At 57.7% G+C, this 22,375-nt stretch overlaps 2 protein-coding genes and 1 long non-coding RNA gene across 4 annotated transcripts in view; 2 read left to right on the forward strand and 1 right to left on the reverse strand.

Annotated features, from left to right (window-relative positions):
- Window positions 1-332: 332 nt before the first annotated feature.
- On the forward strand, window positions 333-5,135 carry R3HDML (R3H domain containing like). Its single transcript, XM_063350171.1, has 6 exons — window positions 333-451; window positions 1,047-1,406; window positions 2,759-2,877; window positions 3,367-3,499; window positions 4,620-4,735; window positions 4,843-5,135. The coding sequence occupies exons 2-6, from the start codon at window positions 1,146-1,148 to the stop codon at window positions 4,973-4,975; spliced, it is 762 nt and encodes a 253-aa protein (XP_063206241.1). The 5' UTR covers window positions 333-451; window positions 1,047-1,145; the 3' UTR covers window positions 4,976-5,135.
- A 1,953-nt stretch (window positions 5,136-7,088) lies between these two features.
- The window catches only part of HNF4A (hepatocyte nuclear factor 4 alpha), a 37,295-nt gene continuing 22,008 nt past the window's right edge, over window positions 7,089-22,375 (forward strand). Inside the window, exon 1 of the mRNA XM_063349890.1 lies at window positions 7,089-7,151. Coding sequence (XP_063205960.1) covers window positions 7,103-7,151 — 49 coding nt within the window. The 5' untranslated portion in view covers window positions 7,089-7,102. The remainder of the gene's footprint in view (window positions 7,152-22,375) is intronic.
- Window positions 7,152-21,163, reverse strand: LOC134522325 (uncharacterized). 2 transcript variants are annotated; one of them, XR_010073035.1, is made up of 3 exons: window positions 20,939-21,163; window positions 10,638-17,720; window positions 7,152-7,284 (listed from the first exon to the last, which is right to left on the reverse strand). It is a non-coding gene; the product is annotated as an uncharacterized LOC134522325 (long non-coding RNA). The 2 variants fall into 2 exon arrangements; XR_010073034.1 differs by lacking the exon at window positions 7,152-7,284 and adding an exon at window positions 8,445-9,100.

Genomic DNA, 22,375 nt, shown 5'->3' on the forward strand with positions numbered 1-22,375 from the left:
ACTTCCCTATCCACCGCTCCCAGCGAGACCCCAGCTTGGGGGGGATGAACAGGGACGAGACGATTCTGGGAATCTCTCCCCGTAGGCAGCTGGAAACCCCATCATCCAGCAGCCGAGCAGCAGCCCCCCCCTGCCCGCTGGAGGAGTGCTGGGGGCTCTGCTGGCTTCCCCCCGCCGGCACCGCGCGTGGCTCGGCGTGCTGCGTGCGCGCCCCTGCGCGCGGATGCATCCACCAGCCTATAAATCTCCAAGCAGGGCTCCTTCCAAACTTCAGGACATTCCTCGGGGGAAGAGTTAAGATGCAGCTTTTGCGTCAGATGCGGCGGCGGGCTGCCCGGCGGGACTAGGCTAAACCTCTCCCCCGCATCTGCCCCAGCAGGTTGTTTGCAAAGGTCAATCCCACCGGCTGCCGCCGCCGCCGGGCTCAGCTGCTCTTGGCTCAGTCCTCAAGGTACGTAGTGGGGGGAACATCCTCCCCGCTGCTCCGGGGAAGGGCTGGCAGGGATGTTCGGAGGTGCATCGGCTGACAGACGAGGAGATGTTCCAGCATTTTTCTCTCTCTTTTTTTAATTATTCCGGTTTTACGGTGGTTTATTTTTCTTTCTCTGAGATAAAGAGTCGTTAGGATTTCTTGTCGATGCTTTTAAAAGTCTATGAGATTTCCTTTTGTGCTGGGGATTTACTCAACACACCAAACGCCTGGGAAGTCAGAGGGCAGGCGGCTGCAGCGAAAGTCTCAGCATGCTCCTGATTAGCAGCTGCCTGGCAGGTACGTGCGATAAGTGAAAAAACGGGGGAGATTTTGTACTGATTTTGGTGCTGGTTTTTTTTTTAAAGAAACAACAAGAAAACCGATTCGCCTGCCATCTCTCTGCCAGTCCCAAGGAATTTGCTGTGATAAAGGAAGTTATCAAAGAGATTAATTTTAAAAATTTAATTTGAAAAGGACGCACAAAAAAAGAAAATTTATCTCCGTCTTATTTTGGGAAGTGGTGTTTGCATGTGAAGCACAAACCTGAGCGGTGCCTGTGTTGTTTCCCTCCTAGATCCACGTGCCGGCAGCAGCGACTGGCGATCCGCCTTGTCCTCGCTTAACTCCGTGCGGGAGCGGAAAGCCAGCGGCCGATCCCGCTGGCCGGGCGAGCATGGCCGTGCTCCACTTGCACCTGTACCTCACCGCCTTGGGCTTCTGGGTGACACAGCAGTCCAGCTCCTTCCTGCTGCCCAACGCCACCGAGCTGCTGTCCCCCCCTGGGGGCAGAGCCACGGACCTGCTGTGGGGCGTGGGGGTCCCCCGGAGCCGTCGGAAGCGATATCTCTCCCCCCGCGACATGAGCGTGATTTTGGACTACCACAACCAAGTGCGGGCACAGGTGTCCCCTCCCGCCGCCAACATGGAGTATATGGTGAGTCGGGCTCCGGCGGGCTGTTTGGGGGTCCACAGCTCTTGGCTGCTGCCATGGGGTCGAGGGGCTCGCCCGTGATGTGGGCACCCAACCTGGGGGGGACAGGGCATGCACATGGGGATGTCAGGGTGCTGCCCGGGTTCGCAGATGGATGGCTGTCGCAGGGGACGTTTCGCATCCCTGGTGCAGGGCAGACCCATGCAGCCCCTGCGCACAAGGGATGGAGTCCCAACAGGGTGGTGTTTCCACCCGGTGCCACCTCTGGTCCTGTGCCTGGGATGCCTGGGAGCTTGCTGGCTGCAGGATGGCGGGATCCGTCCAGCTGAGGTGCAGAGGTAGCATTAGGGGAAGGGAGGTGGTTACAAGCATGAAAAGTGCAGGTCCCAAACCAAAACCCAGGTGGCCGGGAGGGACGCGTGATCCCAAGCTCCAGGGTCCCTTGGGAGCTGGTGCAGGAGTGTGCCCAGGGATGCCAGCCCCGGGGAAAAGAAATGTGCAGAAGTGAGATGGAGAGGGACTGAGCAGCCTCACCAGGTTGGGCACCTCCTCCGGACGAGGGCCACCCTGGGCAGAGCCTTCCCCAGGTTGTCACCACCCTGCTTGGAGCTCCTAAGCTCCAGCCCTGAAGGGAGGAGAGATGGGGAGCCACCAGGAGGAGGGATTTCAGCCGGCACAGAGTGGGACCCTTGGCGCAGGAGGTGCCATGTGCTGCTCTGCTCCCAGGGAGAGGACCGGAGCTCTGATGGAGCAGCTGGGAGGTCCCTGGATGTGGGTTTGGGAGACACAGGCGGCAGCTCGGCTTGTTGGGTACCACAGCAGGTCAGATGTGCCTGGGAGCATCCTGCGTCGCTTCTTGCTCGGCCTAAATTCCTGCCTTCCTAAATAACTCTCTCAGGCGTCTCCCCAAGGCAGCTCAGGATGGGTGAGGAACCTTTAAATAATGCATGAAGGAACCAGCTGTCCTCACCGGTTACTCTGTGGCCAGGGCTGCGGTGGAGGGCTGGGATGGCTGTGGGTTTTCCCCCTGGATTCCGCTCCACCTTCTGCAGAAGGAGCTCATTCCCGGAGGGAAATGCACACACAGGGCTTGCACTGCTTCAGGGCACCCGTGCTCTGCCTGGGCAGTGGGCGCTCTCCGTGCCCAGGAGCTGTGGTGGGCAGCTGGGGCGGTTCATCGCTCCTGGACACGCTGCCCTGCTTCCTGCAGGCTTTTCCCAGCCCGATGTGTGAGCCATATTTTTTGGACACCCATGGGTGCTCAGAAACACCCCCTGAAGCCCACAGGAGTGGGTTTCTGCTCTCCTCTGGGCACCCAAAATCCCTGCCTGCCCTTTTCCTTTCCTCCTGGCCAGGTGTGGGATGAGCGGCTGGCCAGGGCGGCAGAGGCATGGGCTGCGCGCTGCCTGTGGGACCACGGGCCCCCCCAGCTGATGAAATACGTGGGGCAGAACCTCTCCATCCACTCGGGCAGGTGAGTGCTCCTGGGAACCCCCCACAGCCCACGATGCTGGAAGAGGAGGAAGAGGAGCAGCAGCCCCTTGGTTGAGGAGCAGAGAGGTTCTGAGCTGGGGTTGCGGAGGACTGGGATACAACCAAGAGGCACATCAACCCCCCCGGGAGAGGAGGGTCCAGCTCTCGCAAGTGGGTAAATGTGGGAAACCAGAGGTGCCTGCTGCTCGGCTGGGGAGTATGGCATTATTTCCCTCTCGGCCGAGCACATGGACCAGGGAGATGTGGGTCCTGGATCTCCACCATCCGGCTGAGTGCTCAGGTGCCTCCAGCAAGGGCCAGGTCTTCTGGCCTTCGGTATGAGTGGACTTGACAGAAGGACATCATTGCCCCCGCCCCATCCCACTTCTCTCCCCTATTCCCTCTACGTGGAGACTTTCTTCCCCTCCTCTCCCTCACCCATGACCTCTGAGGTGGAGAGGCTCCACCTTACGCAGGGCACCTTTTGCAGGTACCGTTCTGTCGTGGACATGGTGAAATCATGGCACCAGGAGAAGCAGCACTACTCCTTCCCCCACCCCCGCGAGTGCAACCCCCGCTGCCCCTCCAAATGCAGCGGCTCTGTCTGCAGCCACTACACGCAGGTGAGCACCGAAGCCCCCCAACGGCCCCCCCACGGCCGCCCCACAGCCCCCCAGGACCTCACTGCAAACCAGGGGGCAGCCCAGAGTGCCTTGGGCTGCTGCTGTGCAGGGAGCAGCCCTTCTCCCAGCAGCAGCTGGGATCCGGGATCAAATCCTGGCAGCTGCCTGCTCCCGATCAGGCAGCAGGGCTGGCAGCAGGCAGCGCGCCCGCCGGAGGGGTGCAGGCAGCCTCTGGCGATGCCCTCCCACCCTGGGTCCCTGCGGGAACTGGGCTGCTTGCATGGAAGTCCCAGGGGCTCACAGCCTGCTCAAGTGCAGCTGGGACCTTCTGGCCAGTTGGCTGGGACGTTTTCATTCTTTTTAAGGTTTTTTCCCTGCTTTGGCCTTTTTCTCTTTATTAACCCACTGGCATCTCAAAGGTAGTGAAGAGAAAATGAAAAGCACCCTTGTGCTTTTGCTGAGCGTGAGTCCTCTCCTGTGTGATGGAGAGGCTTTATAGCACCCAGCCATGTCCGGCTCCCTGGGAATGTCCCCCGGCACATTCGCCGGCAGCCTGGCTGGCACAAGCTGGAAAACCTCCCTCTGCTCCCCTGCTCGGTGGCGAAGCAGTGCCAGCCCCTAGTTACCTCCCCTGCACGGCTCCAGCCTTTACCCGAGCATCTGCATCCCTGTGCGGCTCGTCCATGGAGATGCTCCGGGTTGCAAGTAGGCAAGATGACGCATTTTTTTTAAGGAAGAAATTCAGCCTAGAGAGGCTTTAGGAGGAGCTTCTGCTTCTGTTTCACCTCGCTGTGTGCAGGGTAAGCTACCGGTGAGGTTTGGGAACTAATTTGGGTAAATCGGAGAAGTGACCCAGACTCTGCTGCTCATTTAAGTGAGCGTGGCAGGGCAGCCCCTTGCAGGGCAGCACAGGCTTCAGGCAAAAGACGGGCAGTGAGAAATCACCCCCTGGTGACGAAACACTGCCCGTGGTGGGCACAGCATCCAGCCTGAGAAGTGTGGGCAGGCGGGATGCCATCCCCTGGTGGGAGGCAGCCCTGCACCGGGGTCCCGGGGTGGCCGGAGGTGGGACCCCTGGGCGGGCGGTCACCGACAGTGCCTGTTCTCTGTCCCGGCGCAGATGGTGTGGGCATCCTCCAGCCGCCTGGGCTGCGCCCTCAGCACCTGCGCCAACGTGCAGGTGTGGGGCAGCACATGGCGGCACGCCGTCCTCCTCGTCTGCAACTACGCCATCAAGTAAGTGCATGGAGGGAAGCCTCCCACCCCGTGCCATCCTCCCTCCTCGCTCCGGTGCTGGCGGAGAGGTGATGGCGCTCAGAGGTGATGCCCTCCTCTCTTTTTAGGGGCAACTGGCTGGGAGAAGCGCCATACAAAGTGGGGCGGCCCTGCTCAGCCTGCCCCCCCACCTACGGCGGGGGCTGCTCCAACAACATGTGCTTCACTGGACTCAAATCCAACCAAGTCAGCTGGTTCTAGGGCTGCAGCCCTGCGAGGAAGCCCCCGCCAGTGGGGACGGGGTGAACCAGAATTATTTATAACACTGACCCCCCCAGCAGCCCGGCAGTCCACCCTGCTTCATCCCTAGTGCCGCGTAGGAAACTGCTTTTTTAACACCCCTCTCCGGCAGCGCTCGCATTGTCCGGCTGCTTCCCACTTTGGGGGGAATAGGGATGGTTCAGGTCCCCATTTAATGAAATAGGGACGGTTTGGGGGTGTGCGGAGGGAGCGGGGCTGGCTGGCATGGTCCCTGCTCTGCGGGCTCGGGGGGCTTTCCCCACTGCCCCTCACCTGTGCTAAGGCACAGGCTGGTGTAAGTGAACACCAAGATGTTCCCCTCGTGGCAAGTGGCTGGAGGAGCAGTGGGGAGCTCCGAGCGTGCCCCCTGCTTCATGGCAGCCCCTCTGGCCAGAGGGCCCCCGTCTCCGAGCCCCCCAATAAAGCAGCCTGGAGACCCCCGTGCTCGTGTCCGTCCTCCCTCACTCGCAGCCTGGAGCCTCGGGGTAACACCGAGCCGGTGCCTTTGCTCTGGTTTTGGGGGTAATCAGCGAAGGGGTGCAGAAGCCCCCGGCAAGGCCATGGGCCACGGCTGCAGGAGATGCCCGGGCGCTTTGCTCCATCGTGTGGGAGAAGCCAGCACTGCCGGGACACCCGGTGATGATGACGTTGGAGAGCCATGAGCACCCTGTCCCCCCCAGGCTGCCCCACACCACCCCACTGCCCTGCCTCACCCCCAGTGCTACTGAGGACCCCATTATCCACTCCCTCTCCCTTTCCAGGACCTCTCAGCACTCAGCAAACCAGGGGGTCCTCACATTCCCAGCCTTGGGTCTGAGCCTCTGGCTGCAGATTCCTGCGCCGCAGCCCACCGCACCCCGGCAGCCCCCTCCCCGCTCACCCCCACCCCGCTGCACGCTCCCTTGGGATGTATTTTCCCATCCAGAGGAGCAGATAGCCCTAATTTTGTCCCCTGGGGGATGCAGTGTTTCGATAGCCGGGGTGCTGGGGGTCCCGGGACTGGCAGGGCCCCTCAGTGCCTTCTCCAGCCCAGACCTTTCCTGAGATGTACAGGAGGCCCTACGCTGCCAGCCGATCACTTTTTCAGCTCCAGCTCTGGATCCCCAAGTATTTGGCATCATCTCAGCAACACACAGCCCTGCTTGCCTGAGCGCAGCCCCCCGGGAGCAGGGGCTGCTCCTGCCATGGAGCCACCAGGGGCAGAGAGGCTTTGCCTCAAGGTCCAGAACTGTAGCTGCACACTCTGGACCATCAGGTCCCTGGGGCCTCACGTGGGTGCTGCAGTCCAGGAGGGAGAACAGATGTCCGTGAGTGGCCACGGCATCTTGTGGGTCCCTCTGATTTGAGGAGGAGCTGCAAATGCCCTGTGCCCTGGCCCCCTGTTCAGGGTACCGCCCTGCATCCCACTGCAGCATCCCTACGGCTCCCCATCCCCAAGTGACCCCTCCGATTTTGCATGCGGGGGACAAGCCCTGACCCATGGCCAGGGTGTTTTGCCCCTTGTGCCTCAGCTGGGCTCTGCTCTGCCTGTGCCAGCGTGTGCTAGCCCCCCTGGCTCATCCCATAGCCCTTTGCCCACTGGCAGGCTCAGCCCCTCGCCCACTGGCAGGCTCAGCCCTGGTTTTCCCATCGCGGGTGGGCGATGGCACAAAACCTGGCAGCACTTGGGGCGTTGCAGGGCTGGATCTGTCCCCCCGCTTCCCCCTGTGGCCGGGGCTGAACCCCAGCCCGGCGGCTGCCCCGGCCTTGACACCGAGTGGAAACGGGAGCCCCAAAAGAGTCCAGTAAAAGCCGTGTTTGAGTTTCTAGCTTGGCAGCAGTTACTATAGCTACAGCAACGGCACCTTGCAGATTGGTTTCCATAAGAGCTTGGTTACTATTTAACATCTCCACCCACATTAGCCCTGATTAAGCGAATCAATAAGATAACAGGAGAGGCAGGTTTCCTCGCCCTGCCTCTCGCGCTCCCTCCTGCCTTCACCTAGTTCCTCAGTGAAAGACATTTTTATTTATTTATTTAGATTTCTTTTTATTCCTCCACTTCCTCTGGTTTTCGCCCCAAGTCCCCATAGCAGTAGCCGGCGAGACATGGTCAATGTAAGCACCCAGCTAAGCGCTAAGATGGAGGCTCCATATGGTGAGTACAGCGTTCCCATCGCCCGCGCTGCCGCCCCGGCGTCGCTCGCGGGAAGCGGGGCTGGGAGCGGGCAGAGCCCCCGGCCCCACATCCTGGCCCCACCGCGCTGCCCGGCCCCTGCCGGCTCAGGCACCTGCAAAGGCATGAAGGCAGAAAAAAGGGTCCTTGATTATTTTTTTATATGATCTATATATACATATATATATATATTTTCTCACTTTCGCTCTGCTCGGCTGGAAGAAGAAGGCACGTGGCTGAGGTCCGACCCGCTGGCAGAGGGGCTGCTGCAGGGTTCGCAGAGAAGTGGAAGCAGTGTAGGAAGGAGGTGACGTGCTGCCTTAGGACGCGCAGCCAGCTCCCATGCAAAGGCTGCGGGCGGGCGGCCGGTGGCACACCTGGGCTGCGGGAGCGGGCACAGCTCCGCCAGCGCCGCTGCTCTCGCCCGGGGCCGGGCTGGTGGTAATGCCGGGCAGGTTTCCCAGCAGGGAGTGGAGTGCCCGGACAAACGGCATCCTCCGGTCCCTGTGGTGCAGAGCATCGGGTGGGATGCCGCTTCCCAGGGCGTCCCGGCCGCAGGGAGATGCCCGCCAGGCCTGTGCCCAGGCTGCCCGGGTGGCACAGCGGGTAGAAGCCCCGGACAGCCCTGTGCCACAGCTGCGCCGGACGCCAACTGCCAACAAACGCACATGGGCACCAGGGGACAGGTCCCCTGGCCTGGGGCTGCCATCAGCCCATCGTTACTCGCGGGATGGGTCCAACTGTGCTGCAGCTTCCCTGGTCCCATGTGATCTGGGAACCCCAGTTCCCTGGGCATGGCCAGGGTGAGGAGTGAGGCCTCGGCAGAGGAGGTCTCACAGTTACAATGTTCTCCAGCACATCCCTGTGGCTCTCCATCACTCTCCATAGCTCTCTATCACTTCCTCGTGGCTCTCCGTCATTCTCCATGGCTCTCCATCGCTTCCCCTGGCTCTCCATCACACCCTGTAGCTCTTCATCAGATACCATGGCTCTCCATCACGCTGCCTTGCTTCTCCTCACTGTATTTTTCACATCTTGCTCCGCTTCCCTTTTACCGCATCCCACCCATGAGCACACCCAGCCCCACCAGCCATTGCATGTGCTGCAGCCAGGTCCCAGAGGGTTTGTGGGGCTCCCAGGCCCCTGTTCTGGGTGGTGGCTTCTCTTGCTCCAGGCCTGCATCCTCCCACGGGTACCACCTCCAGCCATAACCCTTCCCTGTGCTGGGCATCCATGCTGCAGCGAGGTCCCATGCCACTTTGCCCCAGCCCCCAGCACTTCAGTACTCTCCAGTTCACTTGATTTTTTGGCCCCACGGTGAGCCACGGCCAGACGCGGGGCTCATCGGCATTTTGGTGGGTCCATGGTCCATTGCGATGGAAACATACAGGTGTTGCATAGGATCTGCAATAGTGTTGCTGGGCCGCGCTGGAGTAGGGAGCTACAGTCAAACAGTTACGAAATGCTGAGTTTTACCCATTTTTAGTGGGTCACCCATTTGTCCGTCCCAGGCCCACAGCAGCCGGGGCTCTGGAGGAGCTCCCATCACCTCTGAGCCGCAGGAGCCAGCAGCAGGACAGGGCCTCGCATAAAGCCAGGCTCACAAAAACGCCGAGTTTTTGGTCTGTTCAGTGCAGGTTGTGGTTTTGTGTCCAGCTGGTGCTGCTCAGACGATGTGCAAGGAGCCACGCGATGAAGGCTGCTCGTGGGCGGGTAGAAGGAAGGCTTGATGCCTCTGCGACGTACAGAGGGTCAGGTCCCGGAGCGAGGACACCCCTGCGGGCTGGCCCAGCAGAAGCAGGTGCTGAGCATCCTCCAGGCTGACGCCCCAAGGCAGGCGTTGTGCAGGAAGGGACGCCTCTCCCTCTCTGCTGCTGCGGGGGACATGGCTCCTGACCCACCGAGCTCGCAAGGACTGACTTGTGCCTCATCTGCAGGAGAAGGGGAGGCTCAAGTGACAATCCCATCAGTCTGGGGGACGTGGCAGTGCCGGGTGGCTGGGTCTGGGTGTCCCCAAATCCAGGGTGCCTGTGTCCTGCTTTGCCCCGGGGTGCAAAGCCAGCCTCATTTCTGCAGCGAGCAACAGCCTTTGCCTGACAGATGCAACGCAAGGAGCTGAACAAGCTCTTTAATCACTTACAATTAAGTTATTCTGCCCACTTGCAGCTGGCTCTAATGCGAGCAGCCGCTTGCCAGCCCTGGCACACCGGTGACCTTAAACACAGGCAGGCAAACATTTCTGCCATTAATTTTCTCCTGTTTTTTTCTTTTTTTAATCCTGATTTTCTCCTAATTTTTCAGCCTGGGGGTCAGTGACTGAGCCGTGGGCCAAGCCGGGGCAGAGGCAAGCAGAATCGCTGCACGTCCCACCCACGGCCACTCTCCCCATCTGCTTCTGTGGCCAAACAAAGGCTCGCTCTGGCCAGCACCCGCTGCCGGCCAGCCTGCCGCGGGAACGGGCTGCCGAGCGTGGGGCCTGGCAAGGGGGGAGGGAGAAAAATAAGATGAATAAAAAAAAGCGAGATGGAGCTCCCAGAGCAAAGCAAGAGGAAACTCAGAGTGTTGGCAGAAGGAGGGGAGTCCTCATAAATAGAACAGGTGAAAAAGTTATCCAAATAGAGGCGAGGAAGGGCTGGCGGGGATGGGGGACTGGGCAGCGTCTGGCTTCCCCAGGAGCCTGCAGCACCGCGGGGATGGGATGGGATGGGGATGGGCTGACGGCAGGGTGGGCACAGCAGCCGGGATGCGCCATGGGGCAGAGAGAAAAGTGGTGGCCAAACCCGCCCCAGGGTCACCGGGAAGTTTATTCCCTTGGAAAGCAACAGGGGTGCTCCACGCAGTGGTGTCAGCGCTGAGCCCAGCCGTGCCCACCAGCATTGCCCGCGTGGCCAGCTGGGACGGGCCACTCCAGCGGGCATCGCACTGGCATTGCCGGTGCTCAGCCGGCGGGTGCACATCAGGCTCCACCAGATGAGCCTTCAGCCTTGGTGGGGGTGATACAGTTATTTTCAGTTTCCCTTGATCGATAGAAAGATTTTCTTGTTTTTCCATCTCCCCATCTATCTCGGAGGCTTCAGCATTTCAGCATCCATTTGAAGCCTGGGCTAGATTCCAAGGGGAAAGACGGGTGCCAGCACTCGGCCTCGGGATGGTGAGCAGCTCCATCCCGCTCTTTGCAGCAGCAGCAAGAGCACAGAGTGGGGTGTCCCCCCCACTGCAGCTACTGCAGCCCTCCCCATCCACCCTCACCCCCAAAGGCCGCTGGCATTCTCCCTAAACCATACCTTGGGGGGCACTTATTTCCCTCCCATCAGACCTGTGCCTTGGTTAAAGGACTTGGAGGATGCCCTGCTGGGCGGTGACAAAGGTGGCCTGTCCCCAACACCCTGTGGGGTCCCTGGGCGAGAAGGGAGTGATGCCACAGCTCCTGGAGTGCCATGGGGCTGGGGGCAGGTTCAGCATCCTCACCTGCACCCGCTGAGGATGGGCTGTGAGCTGGAAAGGGCTCCTCCGGGTGTGCTGGTGCAAAATCCCCGCAGGAGGCTGCAAACGGGTGTGTGAGAGGGTAGGGGATGGAGAGGGGGCAAGGGGACAGGCCCCTCCCAGGCAGCGAGGAGGCGACAAGCCCCCAGCTCCATCTTTATCCTCCTGATGAAACTTGGGCACAATCCAGGCAATTACGCTCAATCCCAGCACAGGCAGCACCGCTCCTTCGTATTTCGGGCACAGCTCTTGGAGCCGGGGATTCCCGGGGCCGGTGGTTACAGCAGGGGCTGGCGCATGATCGGGGCCGGCTCCATAAAGCAGCTTTGGAAATGCGCTGAAAAATGCAAGACGTCAGAGCTGCTCAGGCTTTTTGGTCAGATGTGGTGAATAGTTTCAGCTGAAGAACATAAAAGGGGGCAGAATTTCTAAGTATTTTTATTTTTCACTGCAAAGCAATTATTTTTCATTGCCAAATGGGTCTAATTTTTTATAGCTTTCCCCTAGATACGGCCCAAACTGAGCTTTCCCCCCTCGATTTTTCATGTCAGCTGCTATTTAATTCCTCTGATTACTCCTTGGGCTCTGTGTCCGTGGCCCAGAGGCTGTCGGGATGGGTGGGTGTTAGGACCGTCCGCGTCAGTTGTTGGGGGTGGCTGGGTCAGCACTTACCGGGGCAAGAAACAGCTGAGCAGGGTCTTGCTGCACCCAGGAATAAGCACTGGTATTTAGATGCGGTGAAAAGGGACAATCACTGCTTTAGCTGCCGTGGCCTGGTCCCGAGTGCTGTTTGCTGGTGCTTGGTGGAGGGAAGAGCCCCGGGCAAGAGCTTGGGATGCTCCCCATGGCGTGGGGGGCCGCAGGGCTGCTGCTGGGGTGTTGCAGGGCAGCTGTGCTTCCCCGCAGGGCTGCGACTTCACCTCGCCAGGGCGGCCGCCTCACCCCTGCCGCTCGTCTGGCCAGCAGCACACCCTCACCTCTGGCCGCGCTGGAAAACCCGAAGGGATTTTTATACGGGGGAGTGAGCACAGAGGGCTGCTCTCAGCCGGCAGCGAGCTCCAGCGCTGGGAGGCGAGCAGCGCGAGGCTGGGGAAGGCTTGAGGAGCGCCCAAGAGCTATTTTGAGCTCCGCAGGGCAGGGGTAGGTCTGCAAGTCAGACGTGCGCGGTTATTCTTCCGCCGACATTTCTTAAACGGCACTAAAAACTGATTTTCTTTAAAGTGAGTGCAAGGGGTGGTGAGTGGTGGTGGTGGTCCGGCAGACAGCAAGCTCTGGACGATTTTCCTTTAAATACAACAATATTTGCAGCAGGGCCAAGGCCAGTGCAGGGGACAAGGCAGCACACATGGCAGAGCCAAGGGGTATGGCAGGCAGGGGACACACCTGCAAGTGTCACTGACAGTGGGCTTGGGGTTAGAAGGGGGCAAAGACTGCAAAAAAAGGTCTGCGACTGTTTGTGTTCAGGTTCCTTCTCTGTTTGCTTTCCTCAAATATTCAAGCAAACAAGGTTTCTGGCAGAAATCTTTGTGGAAACGGCAAATGTTGCAGAATTTTCATGGAAGGCAAGTTTCAAGGTAGTGGCTGTATCGTGGAGCCAGGGCTGACAGCTCTGCTCGCCTGCGCTGGGCACAGGCACCACATTCCCACCGGGGCCTCCGAGCTAAGCCAGGTCCCAGAAGCAATCACTCCCAGGAACGGCTCCTGCCCAGGCTTCAGCCTGAGCACCAACAGCAACTACCCATCAAATCCCTTCAGGAAATACATGCCTCAAAACATAATGCCGTGCTCTGGATAACGCACCGAACGTGCAAGAGGAGCAGCTCCGTGCAGAGTGAGAGGCTCATGGAAAGGCACCAGCAGACGGGAAGCAGATGGATCCTGGCTCCAAAACGCTGGGGGTCTGCATGGCTGAACCAGACTTTCTGGCTGAACCAGACTTTCTGTCCCAAAATGCTCCAGCCATTGGAGAGACTCTGCCTGTGGCCCTGTGGTACTAGGAGCTCCGGTTGCTGAGAGGCAGATGGGGACCATCACTGTGGGCTCAAGCCCTCTGAGATGCCAGCACCAAGATGTCCCTGCAGGCTCAGCTGGTGCTGGCATCTCCCACTGGGAAGAGGACTGGAGATGGGGAATGAGTAATATCATGCGCCACCTGCTGTGTGTCACCATGATCTCCTCTGTGATGATGCCCTGGGAGCTCTGACACCTTCTCCCTCTCTGGGAGAGGGACCCTACCCATGGCTTTGCCCATCCACCCTCAAACTCATCCATCAGGATGGGTGGCTCAGCTCCTGCCACCAAGTACGGGGCACCCGATCCCACCAACGTTGGACCAGCAGGCACCTTTCACTTGCCTCTGCACCAGAAACCTGCCCTGGCCATGGGCGTGTGTGAGATTTTATAGGAGATAACTCCTGGGAAAGTGGGAAACACGGGGAGAGCCATACACTCAGCTTCCTGGCATGGCCCAACGTTCTGGTTAAGAGAGCCAATGTCAACAGATAGACCTGAAGGAAGGAGCAAAACCAAATACATGGGCACTTCTCAGAACAAGAGCTGTAAAACCTGCGCAAACCTGAACAAGTGCCACAACACGCTTTTATGCAGTCAGAATCAATAGTCGAGCCCACTCGATGTGTTTGCTGACACATAAACGACAGCCACCGCGCTGCGTTTATGGCCCAGCACCGTTCTATGGCCCAGCACCGTTCGTGGAGGCTGCAGAGCCCGGCTCCTCCCGACCCGCTCGTCCACTTCTCTCCCCCTCTGTTCATAGGGGAGGCTTGTCATTTTGTCCCCAAAGCCTTGACACCCTATGATAAAAGCTGCTGCTGCTCCTCATCTCCAGCGTGCCAGCCTGCCCACCGCTTCCAGCCGACCAGACAAGTCCTGCATCCCACCCATCATGTCCATCAGGATGGCAGGCTCCACCCCACCACCCCCGGTGAAAAGCAACAGCCCAGCCTGGGAAGAGGATTCACTGGTGACAATGTCGCCCAAGGAAATTTGGCTACAGACTGCGAGGCTGGGCAGGGTGTCAGGTTAATGGACAGGGCAACACTGCGGGGCTCAGTGGAAGGCAGAAAAGAGCAACCACCCCATGGAAAAAAACCAACTTGCTGCGTTGTGGGTCCCCATCCAGCAAGTTGTGTGGCCTCTTGTTTGCAGTCGCCACCGCTCGTGAGCAGGATCAAGTAATGCTCTGAGGACGGGCAGGCTCACGCTGGTCAAGATGCCGCAGCAGGGAGGAGCAGAGAAGGCACTGATGGGTGCCTGGGGGATCCAGCCCACGCAGAGAGTCTGGCGCTGGCAGGGCAAAGGTGGCACCGGGAAATGAAGGGCGGGATAAGGAGGCAGGAGTGGCAAGCAGCCGGGCTTCAGACCCACAGCCCTGGCTGCTCCCCTGCCCAGAGTCTGCTGCCTTCAAGGACTAAATGGTGGTGGGATGGAGGTGGTGGCTTTGCTACCGCATGGACACCCTGGTGGAAGCAGAGCCGGGTGCTGCCATGGCTCGTCCATGGGTGTGTGACCGGGGACTGCCACCGACTGGGAGAAACCTCTGTTGACCTGGGTGTGTTTCCCTGTTACAGGCGTTAAAGCCAATGAGGAAACAGAGTGGTGAAGGGATGTGTCATGGGGTTATGCCCAGTTCAGAGCCAGTCCTGTCCTTGATGCTTCTCCTGGCCCTGCCTGGTCACACTGGGCATCTGCCCCCGCCACCAGCACAGCCCTTCCAGGGCACGGAGCAGAGGTACGGACCAGCTGGGTCATTTCCCACCCCTGATCCATCAGGAGCCTTCTGAAAGCTGCTGGCAGCCCTGTGTGCTCCAAACTAATTCGTATGAACACCAGCAGCGTGGGCTGGGAGCGGAGACTCACGGAGACAGGACGGGAACTGTTTCGGAATGGTTTTGCTCCATTAGACTCGTGCCTTCAAGACAGGGCTTGGGGTCCGACATCTCTGGAGGGCAGGAACGAACTCTCTACTCCTTGGCACAACAAAAGCAGAGGCGAACTTGGCAGGAGGAACGCCATCCAAGGAGGAAGGAAAGTGCAGGAAAATGGGTGTTTCAGATGGGCTTGGCCCCGCAGGCAGTTCCTCCAGGCACAGAGGCTGAGCACGGCCACACTCACTCCCCGCCCTGGTCGGGATCACGGCCGTGCAGCACGGGGCTGCATTGCAAAGGTGTCCTGTTCTCCCTCACAGCATTGAATTCATTGCTCCGGGCCTGTGAAAACCCAGGGAAGTGCCACTCTAATCCCTCACTGAATTTCCCTCCTCCTGGCTAAGCATGGCCACACACGCCAGCACATCACTCCCCGCACAGGAGAAAAATCTTGGTGCTCAGTGGCCTCTGTGCTCCCTTCTGGACCGGGGCCAAATGAGTCGACATGAGAATGTCACAGCAGCTTCATCTCCCCAAAAAAAAGCAGAGAGTGCTTTGGTGGCAGAGAGGGTTTTTTTGTAGCCTGGCAGTTGCAAAATCCCTTTTCTTCCTGCTGGGCTTGCCTGCAAGGCACTACCCGAAATCTCGGGCTCTCTGGGACGTGGAGGCTCCTGGATTCCCCATTGACAGCACCAATGTGCACAATCGATTAAGAAATCTCAATCCTGAGAGTTTTCCAGGTCCCAGTTGCCCTGGGAGAGGAGGGCGTTGGCACAGAGCAGGCAGGTGCCTGGGGAGCCACCGGCAGGCTCCAGCAGCGATGCCCCAGGGTGGTTTGAACCATTGGAGATGCTCTGCGGGCTCTGCAGGGGACAAAGCCCAGGGCTGCCCAAAGATGGGGAGCACCACGTGTGCCGCTCCCCACTGCTACCCTGCTCCGTCCTCGCTTCTCCCGGCCCTGCATGTCGTGATGGCAGCTGGGAGGGGAGACAAAGGTTGTTTCTCAAGGATATGGTGTTCTGGGTATTTATATAGAAACATTTTAAAGTGAAAGTGGCCAGCCTCTCCCCGGAGAGGGAGTCTGACCCGCTCCCGCTGTTACACACATCAAGGCACATTTTCTGGAGCAGCCTCTTAGAGCTGCATGTGCAGTCAGGCACCCCCTGCCCCACAGAAATGCAGCGACAGGCCAGAGGCCAGGGTGAGGGCACCTCAGAAAGGTGGCCCAGAAAGCAGCAGGCATCACTGCCGGGCACCGGGCCACAAACCTGGAGCCACCTTATAATTCCCCTCCGGGTAGTGGCCATAACCCTTTAAAACCTGTGTCTCTGCGGCAAAAACTCCTGCTCCCCATCAAATCTCATTGTGACCAGCATTAAGGGATTAGCTGGTCCCTGCCGCCGCACCACAGCCAGCTCCCGGGCATGGCTCCTGCCCCGCAGCCCGCGGGGGTCTTGCCAGCTGCACGGCCCCATCCGAGGGCGAGACTCCCCTAGTTCTGCCCGCAGAGCTGAGCGCCCCTGGAAGATGAATGGCAGCAGATACGACCTGCTCCAGGAAACACCAGGTACCCCCCGTGCTCCCCCTGGCACTCGCACCAGGGAGAGAAGTAGCGGCGTAGCCAGCGCTGCAGAGGTTCTGTGAATGAAGGGCATCGGCAACCCCACCATGGGGTGTCCAGGGGGGCTTCAGAGCAGCTGAAATAGGCTCATCCCCCACAGACCTATTGCTGGTCCCCATATGAAGGGACCCCCAAGTCTCTGGTTTCTGTTTGGCTTTGTGCAGCATGAACGTGCCAGGTTTGTGGGTGGCGATGCCTAGCGTCCCCAGGCTAGGTTCTGGGGCTCTCGAGAGAGACATCCCGATGCGGGTGGCACGGTGGAGTGGGTGCTGCAGCTCCCTGAGGAAAGAGGTGGTGGAGCCGGGCAGGCATCCCACAGATACCCCGGTGACTGCCCACACCATTTGGGAAACGAACTGGTTGTTCTCAGCCCAGTTCCCCGTGTCTGGCACTGCTGCCCGGGGACGGATCCTGCCCTGGTCCTGCCCTGTTTGCTGCTGCTCCTTAGCCAAAGAGGTCTCCAGCAGGACTTACCCAGCCCTCATGAGGAAAGCTTAAAAGCAACTAAGAGAAAAACAGTTTCAATGCAAGCCTTGCCGGTTGCATAGAGCTTTTACTAGAAAGGTTTTCTGGGTCCCCCTCTGTGGCCACCTCCAGTGCAGGTCCCCCACTGGCCATCTCCGTGCTCAGCCCGGGGGCCCTAGGCACGGAGGTGAGGCAGGGGTGATGCTGACTGGGCTCAGGGTGCTGTGGGGGGGTTTGCAGGCACTCAGACATGTTTCGAGCATCCCCAGCCCTGGGAGCGCTGCGCCTCGTGAAGCCTCATCCACAAAACACCACCCCAGCCCTGGCACGACCCCGGGGCACAGCAAAAATCCTGGGGCTCCTCCTGCTTGAGCAATTCTCCCGCCCCAAGCAGGGCTTGTGCCGGTGGTGGGGTTTGTGCCTCCTAGGACAGCCTGTACCCTGAGCCACCATCCCGCGGGACGAGCTCCCCACGTCAGCGCCGTGCTGGGAGCCACGTGCTGTGAGCTGCTCCCAGCAAATACCTGCGCACTTTATCAGCTGGCGATTGATTTAGAAAAGTTCATGGCTTCAGCGTCCCATGATACGTTTACTAGAAATGGTTCATTTCCTCAAATGATGTAGTTTATGGTCATAATATATTTTAATTTCTTTATGATACAAGAGGCCAACGGCACTGGGCCTTGCAGGAATGCAAAGGGACAAATAATATTGTTATCCTGTCTTGGAGACAAAGGCTAAATAGCAGTTTGCCATGTTGTCTGTTAGCCAGGAGCCAGGCAGCTGGCACTGCAGTGTCCTGGACATGGGTTTATGGGACTGTGGAGACATGTGATCCCCTCCCCTTGTCCCCTTACATGTAGAAAGCTCCGATGTTCCCATACCTTGCTTTCTCCTGTGGGTTTTGTTTGTGTGGCAGTAGACAGGATGGTTGGGCAGCATCAGAGAGTGCTGTGGTGGCCACAGGCTGCAGGGCTGTGAAACTGGTGGACGTGGAGCTCCTGAGTACTCCCACTTACCCCTCTGGCACCTGCTGGGCTCTGGCAATTGAGGACACTGGGGACAAGACAGGCTCTTCAGGCACCCTGCACGCTCCTGCAGAGAAAAAGCATTTTGCACTAACTTGTTTCCTTTTGACTCCAGAAAGCAGAATCTCTCGAATTTTAAGTTACCACCCCCCCCCCTTTTTTTTTCTTATTTTTTTCCATGCCCAGCCTACCTTTCCCAGTTCAGACCTGACCAGTGCTCCCACCTACGGCAGCCTTCCGCCTTCCCCGTGCTGCCTCCCGTCAGACACACACGTGGCCCTTTCCTGAGATGCTCCCCCACATTTCAGCTCCCTGAACTTTGTCTTTGCCAGCCCGCCCGGCGCAGGAGGAGGGCAGCTGGAGCAGCCCATGGCTGTTGCATTCAGGAAGATGCTTTTTGCCCTTGAGGAGCCCTTGACTTGCCCTCCTCCGGGGACATGGGCTCAGACCGTCCCTCTGCCGCCCTCGCCGCCCTGCAGCTCTCCCTCCACACCCCCAGCAGCTTTGCAGCCTTTTGCCTTAATTTCTAGCGGGGCCCGAGCCCCAGCAGCGACTGGAGATCACTTCCAGCCATGGCTTGCTGTTGCATCCACAGAGAAGAGAAGAGAAATTTTTAAAAAAGCAAAACTTGCTTTGTAACCTTTGTTGATTTTGGCTGCTCTCCTCCTCTACCTATTGCTCCACCAGCTGGAACGATTCAGGGGCTGTTTCGTGTGTGTATAATGAACACATAAAGTCAATGAAACCTAAAAGCCCTGCAAACAGCTGGCAGGGGTGATGGGAGAGACTCGCTCGCCTGCCAGACTGTGAGCTCAGTAGGGTTCTTTTCCCTGGGAAGCAGCAAGATTACTTCAGTTCCAAAGGGATCATATCCACCTGCTAAACAAGTTCTCCCCAGGTCCAGACATGGGCTGCTGCGATCCCTGCCATACTAAAGGCGTGAGCTGGCCAGGCAAGAAAGGCAATAAGTGCTTATTGCAGGCAGCAAAGCCCCGCTCCAGCGCTGCTGCTTCCCCATGGCTTCTGATCCCCAATTTAAATGGGGCTTAAACCACTGGATTCGAGCTGAGCAGCTGCCAGCGTAGACAGTGAACCTGGAGCAGCGCGTGGCAAAGTCACAGTTTTTCTGGATTTGCTCCCAAATAGGCAGGAGATGTTTTGCTGGGAAGCGTCCGGGTGTCCGCTGGGGTGGGGTTTGGATAGAGTGCAATGCTCCCCATGTAGGGTTTGGATGGGGCAAGCGGGATCAGTGGTGGGAGCTGTAGCTTGGGCCAAGTTGCAGCCTGTGGTGTAATGGAAGAAAATGAATCTAACAGTTCCTCTTCCTCACTTGGTCTTGGGCTCATTGCGTGATTTTGCATAAAAACACAGCAGACAGGTTTCCAGAGTCACAAATGCCGAGTTGCGGGTCCCAGAGGACAGATGCTGTTGCCAAGGGCTGCAGTGCAGCCAGAGGGCCTGCAAATCCACTCCAGCAAATGCACTGGCATTTTTGTGCACAGCTGCCCTTCTGAGAACGGCTCAAACTTACTGTCCTTGCAAAACAACAGCTCCCAAGAGTACTAATAATTACTTCCTCAAGTGTTCAGAGCCTTTGTATGGCAGGATAATAAACCCCTTTCTGGTCCTGGGATGAAAGGCACGCAGAGTGTTATCGCTAGAGCAGTGTATGCTGAAATGGTCTGTCTGTCCCCATGTTTGCAGTTCTTTCCCTACCACTTCTGCATAGCAGCTATTTATTTTAGCTCCAATAATTACCTCCAGCTCCAACATCCATCCCAGCTTTGGCTGAAATGCCCGTGTTGCTTTTGGAGAGGAATTCAAGCAGAGTCTGCTACCTCCTTTGAAGCGTCTCTTCCCCACGTCCAAAAACTGCCTTAATTCTCCATACGGTGATTTTATGGCCTGGGGGCCTGGGCAGTTCTGGCTGGTTTGGCTGCTTTTTGATAACTCTGGCACTGGTGAGAAATAGCCTGAGGTTGCGGTGAAGCTGCCTCTGTCACCCTTAGCTGTGCTGGGGAGCCCAGGGTGCCACTACATGTCACAAGCTCACCAGTGACAGCGTGTCCGGCGTCTGCTCAGGCATCGCCTGTCCTGGGCATCGCCTCCAGCTCCAAACAGCATCTAACCCAACCACAGCAACAGGCGCTTCAGCGCTGGGGAAAATAAGTCACCAAGGGCGATTTGTTGTTGAACAGGACAATAAAATGCCTGCGTCTTCTCCTGGGCACAGGTCTGGCACGTGGCTGTGGTCTGGTCACCTCCTGCCTCTTGGGGCTGGATCTTTTTGATCCACCTCCCTGGATGGAGGTGGTGGATCTCTCTGGTTCACCTCCACAAAGTGTTTTGCTGGGGCAGGGATGTGCTGTGTGCGGCTGGCAAGGGGCAAACAGACCCTGAACAACTTCTGCTGAATCATCCGTTTTCCTGGAGACTTCTCACTGCTGCTGGGGACATTCTGGGGACAGACACGGGAGCAGATCCCCATCTGTGTGTCTGTCATATGATTGCCCAGAGTGGAGGCAAAGATCTGCCACTTGAACTGGGGGCTTGTTTCAGCTGCACTGACCTGCAGCCCCCCAGTCCCTGCCAAATTCCTCGGAGCTGCTTATTAACATGCTGACAACTCTGCTTCAGAGTCATGGCACGCCGAGGCAGAAGGCAGAGGGGTTTGACAGCGGGGACAAAATATCCCTGTTTACAAAAAGTCTGACAAAACACAAGCCCTTGGCTTTATCTTTCCCATTTGGAAATAGCCACAGAGCAAATATACTCAAGGCACGAAGGGAGGGGGATTTATATTGACTTTAGAAAAAGCTGTTCTTCAAAAACAGGAAAAAAACCCTCATCCTCGAGCTGTGCAGACTGGCTGCTGGACCTAAAAGTCTTGCACAGAGGCTTAAAGCCTGCCTGCTGATCTGTCGTGGTCCTGTCTGAGCAAGTCATGCAGTAAACTGCTCTCTGTTAATTTTTTAATGCAGAATAAACAGGTCAAGAAATGATTAGCATGAGAATAGTGGAGCTTAATTGGGAGAATCAGAAAAGATGAGAGGGAAGAGGCAAATTGGAGTTATCAGTTAACCACATGGAGTGTCTCTGCCTCCACAAGCTCATGTTCCCTCTCGTTTTCCATCCCCTCTGAAGCTGCCTTTTTTTTTTCCCCTTCCCTAATTTAAATGATGAGCTAAAATTGCTGGTATAAGCACAATGGAAGCCCTTGTTTCTCCTTCTCATTTTCTATCTGCAATGGCTGCCCAGTTGAATTGGAGGTGATAAGGCTCCTACCTGGTTATTCCTGATAGTCCTTCCCATTCCACGTGAAGAAAGGGAGCTGCTGGTTAAGGTTAAGGTTGAAACGTGCAAAATCCACTCTGTGCTTGTATGAGTGCTCTGCTCCGGCACAAAAGTTTCGGCGCGATCCCAGCGGATCTGGGATCTGAGCGGAGGCATCCGTGGGCAAGGGGAAGAGCAGCTCTCGGGACTGCTTGGAGTGGAGTTTGGTCAGTGGTCGGAGATCTATATTCTCAGATAGGCAGGACTTTGTCCACAAACTGGAATTTGAAATTTCAAAGGGGGAAAAAAAAAAAAAAGGCAGAAGGGACCTTTGCATGTGTGGAGATGACTACACTGGCGACCTTCCCCTGGGACTTTTGTTCTTTGTCTTGTAAATGGGCTTTGTCCTTCCCTAACAGCTCGCTTGGCCAAAAGGCGGTGGCTGAGCCCTGACCTTGTTCAGGGCTTTCCTGCTCTGGAGAGGTTTCAGATCCGAGCCCATCTCTGCTTCATGAGTGTGCCAAGCAAAAGCCACTCCAGCCCTGCAGTGGCCTTGGAGCTGTGAGTGACATGGGAGGAGCGATCTGCAAGGGGCAGCGGTGGCATTTCTGATGTAGGATGAGGTTGGTCCTTGTTGGCTCTGGGCATTGGCATTTCTGCCCGGGATTTCTTGAAAGTGCAGAGCTGTGAGAGAGAAAAGCAAAGGGTAGGAGGATCCCAGGCTCCTGCTGCAGCCTGACCACTGTCCATGCTCAGAAAGTCCACAGGCTGGGGGGGGGTCTGTTGATACACGGGAGGGCAGGGCTGCTGTCCCACAGCAGGCTGGAGAAATGGGCCAGCAGGAACCACAGGAGAGTAACCCACATGGAGGGCATCGAGAAGATGCGGCCAGGCCCCTCACAGGGTGCACGGTGGGAGGAGATCAACAGGCATAAAAACAGAAATGAGGGAGGTTCAGACAGTGTCTAAGGAGAAACTTATTCACCACGAGGACAGTCAAGCATCGGTTGCCTAAAGAGGTTGTATGGTCTCCATCCTTGGAGGTGTTCAAGACCCAACTGGACAAAGCCCCAAGCAACCCATGTGGCTCTCACAGCTGGCCCTGCTTTGAGCAGGAGGCTGGAGTAGAGATCCTGAGGTTCCTTCCAACCACAGTTATCCTTTGATCCTACAAACCCCTGTTCAACCCATTTGACACGAAGAGCTAGCAAGCATGGTAGCTGATGGCATCCCTACCATAAATGCTCTATTAATACTCTATTCCTGATCCTCATTTTGGATGCCTGTTACATCCAAGAGGTAACGGGCACAAACTCGAGCATAGGAAGTTCCATCTAAACATGAGGAGGAACTTCTTTATTTTGAGGGTGGCAGAGTGCTGGAACAAGCTTGATGCAGAACACTTCATGCCGTGTCATGGTCATCTTTGCAGCCATCTCCTGGCATAGG

The sequence above is a fragment of the Chroicocephalus ridibundus genome, chromosome 12 (assembly GCF_963924245.1).
Source record: "Chroicocephalus ridibundus chromosome 12, bChrRid1.1, whole genome shotgun sequence".
NCBI lineage: Eukaryota > Metazoa > Chordata > Aves > Charadriiformes > Laridae > Chroicocephalus > Chroicocephalus ridibundus.

Excerpts from the sequence above, each read along its gene's own strand:
- R3HDML (XM_063350171.1), top strand. The coding sequence starts at position 1,146 with ATGGCCGTGCTCCACTTGCACCTGTACCTCACCGCCTTGGGCTTCTGG. Across the intron at positions 2,878-3,366 it reads CTCTCCATCCACTCGGGCAG|GTACCGTTCTGTCGTGGACA; the intron begins GTGAGTGCTCCT and ends CACCTTTTGCAG. Across the intron at positions 4,736-4,842 it reads GTCTGCAACTACGCCATCAA|GGGCAACTGGCTGGGAGAAG; the intron begins GTAAGTGCATGG and ends CTCTCTTTTTAG.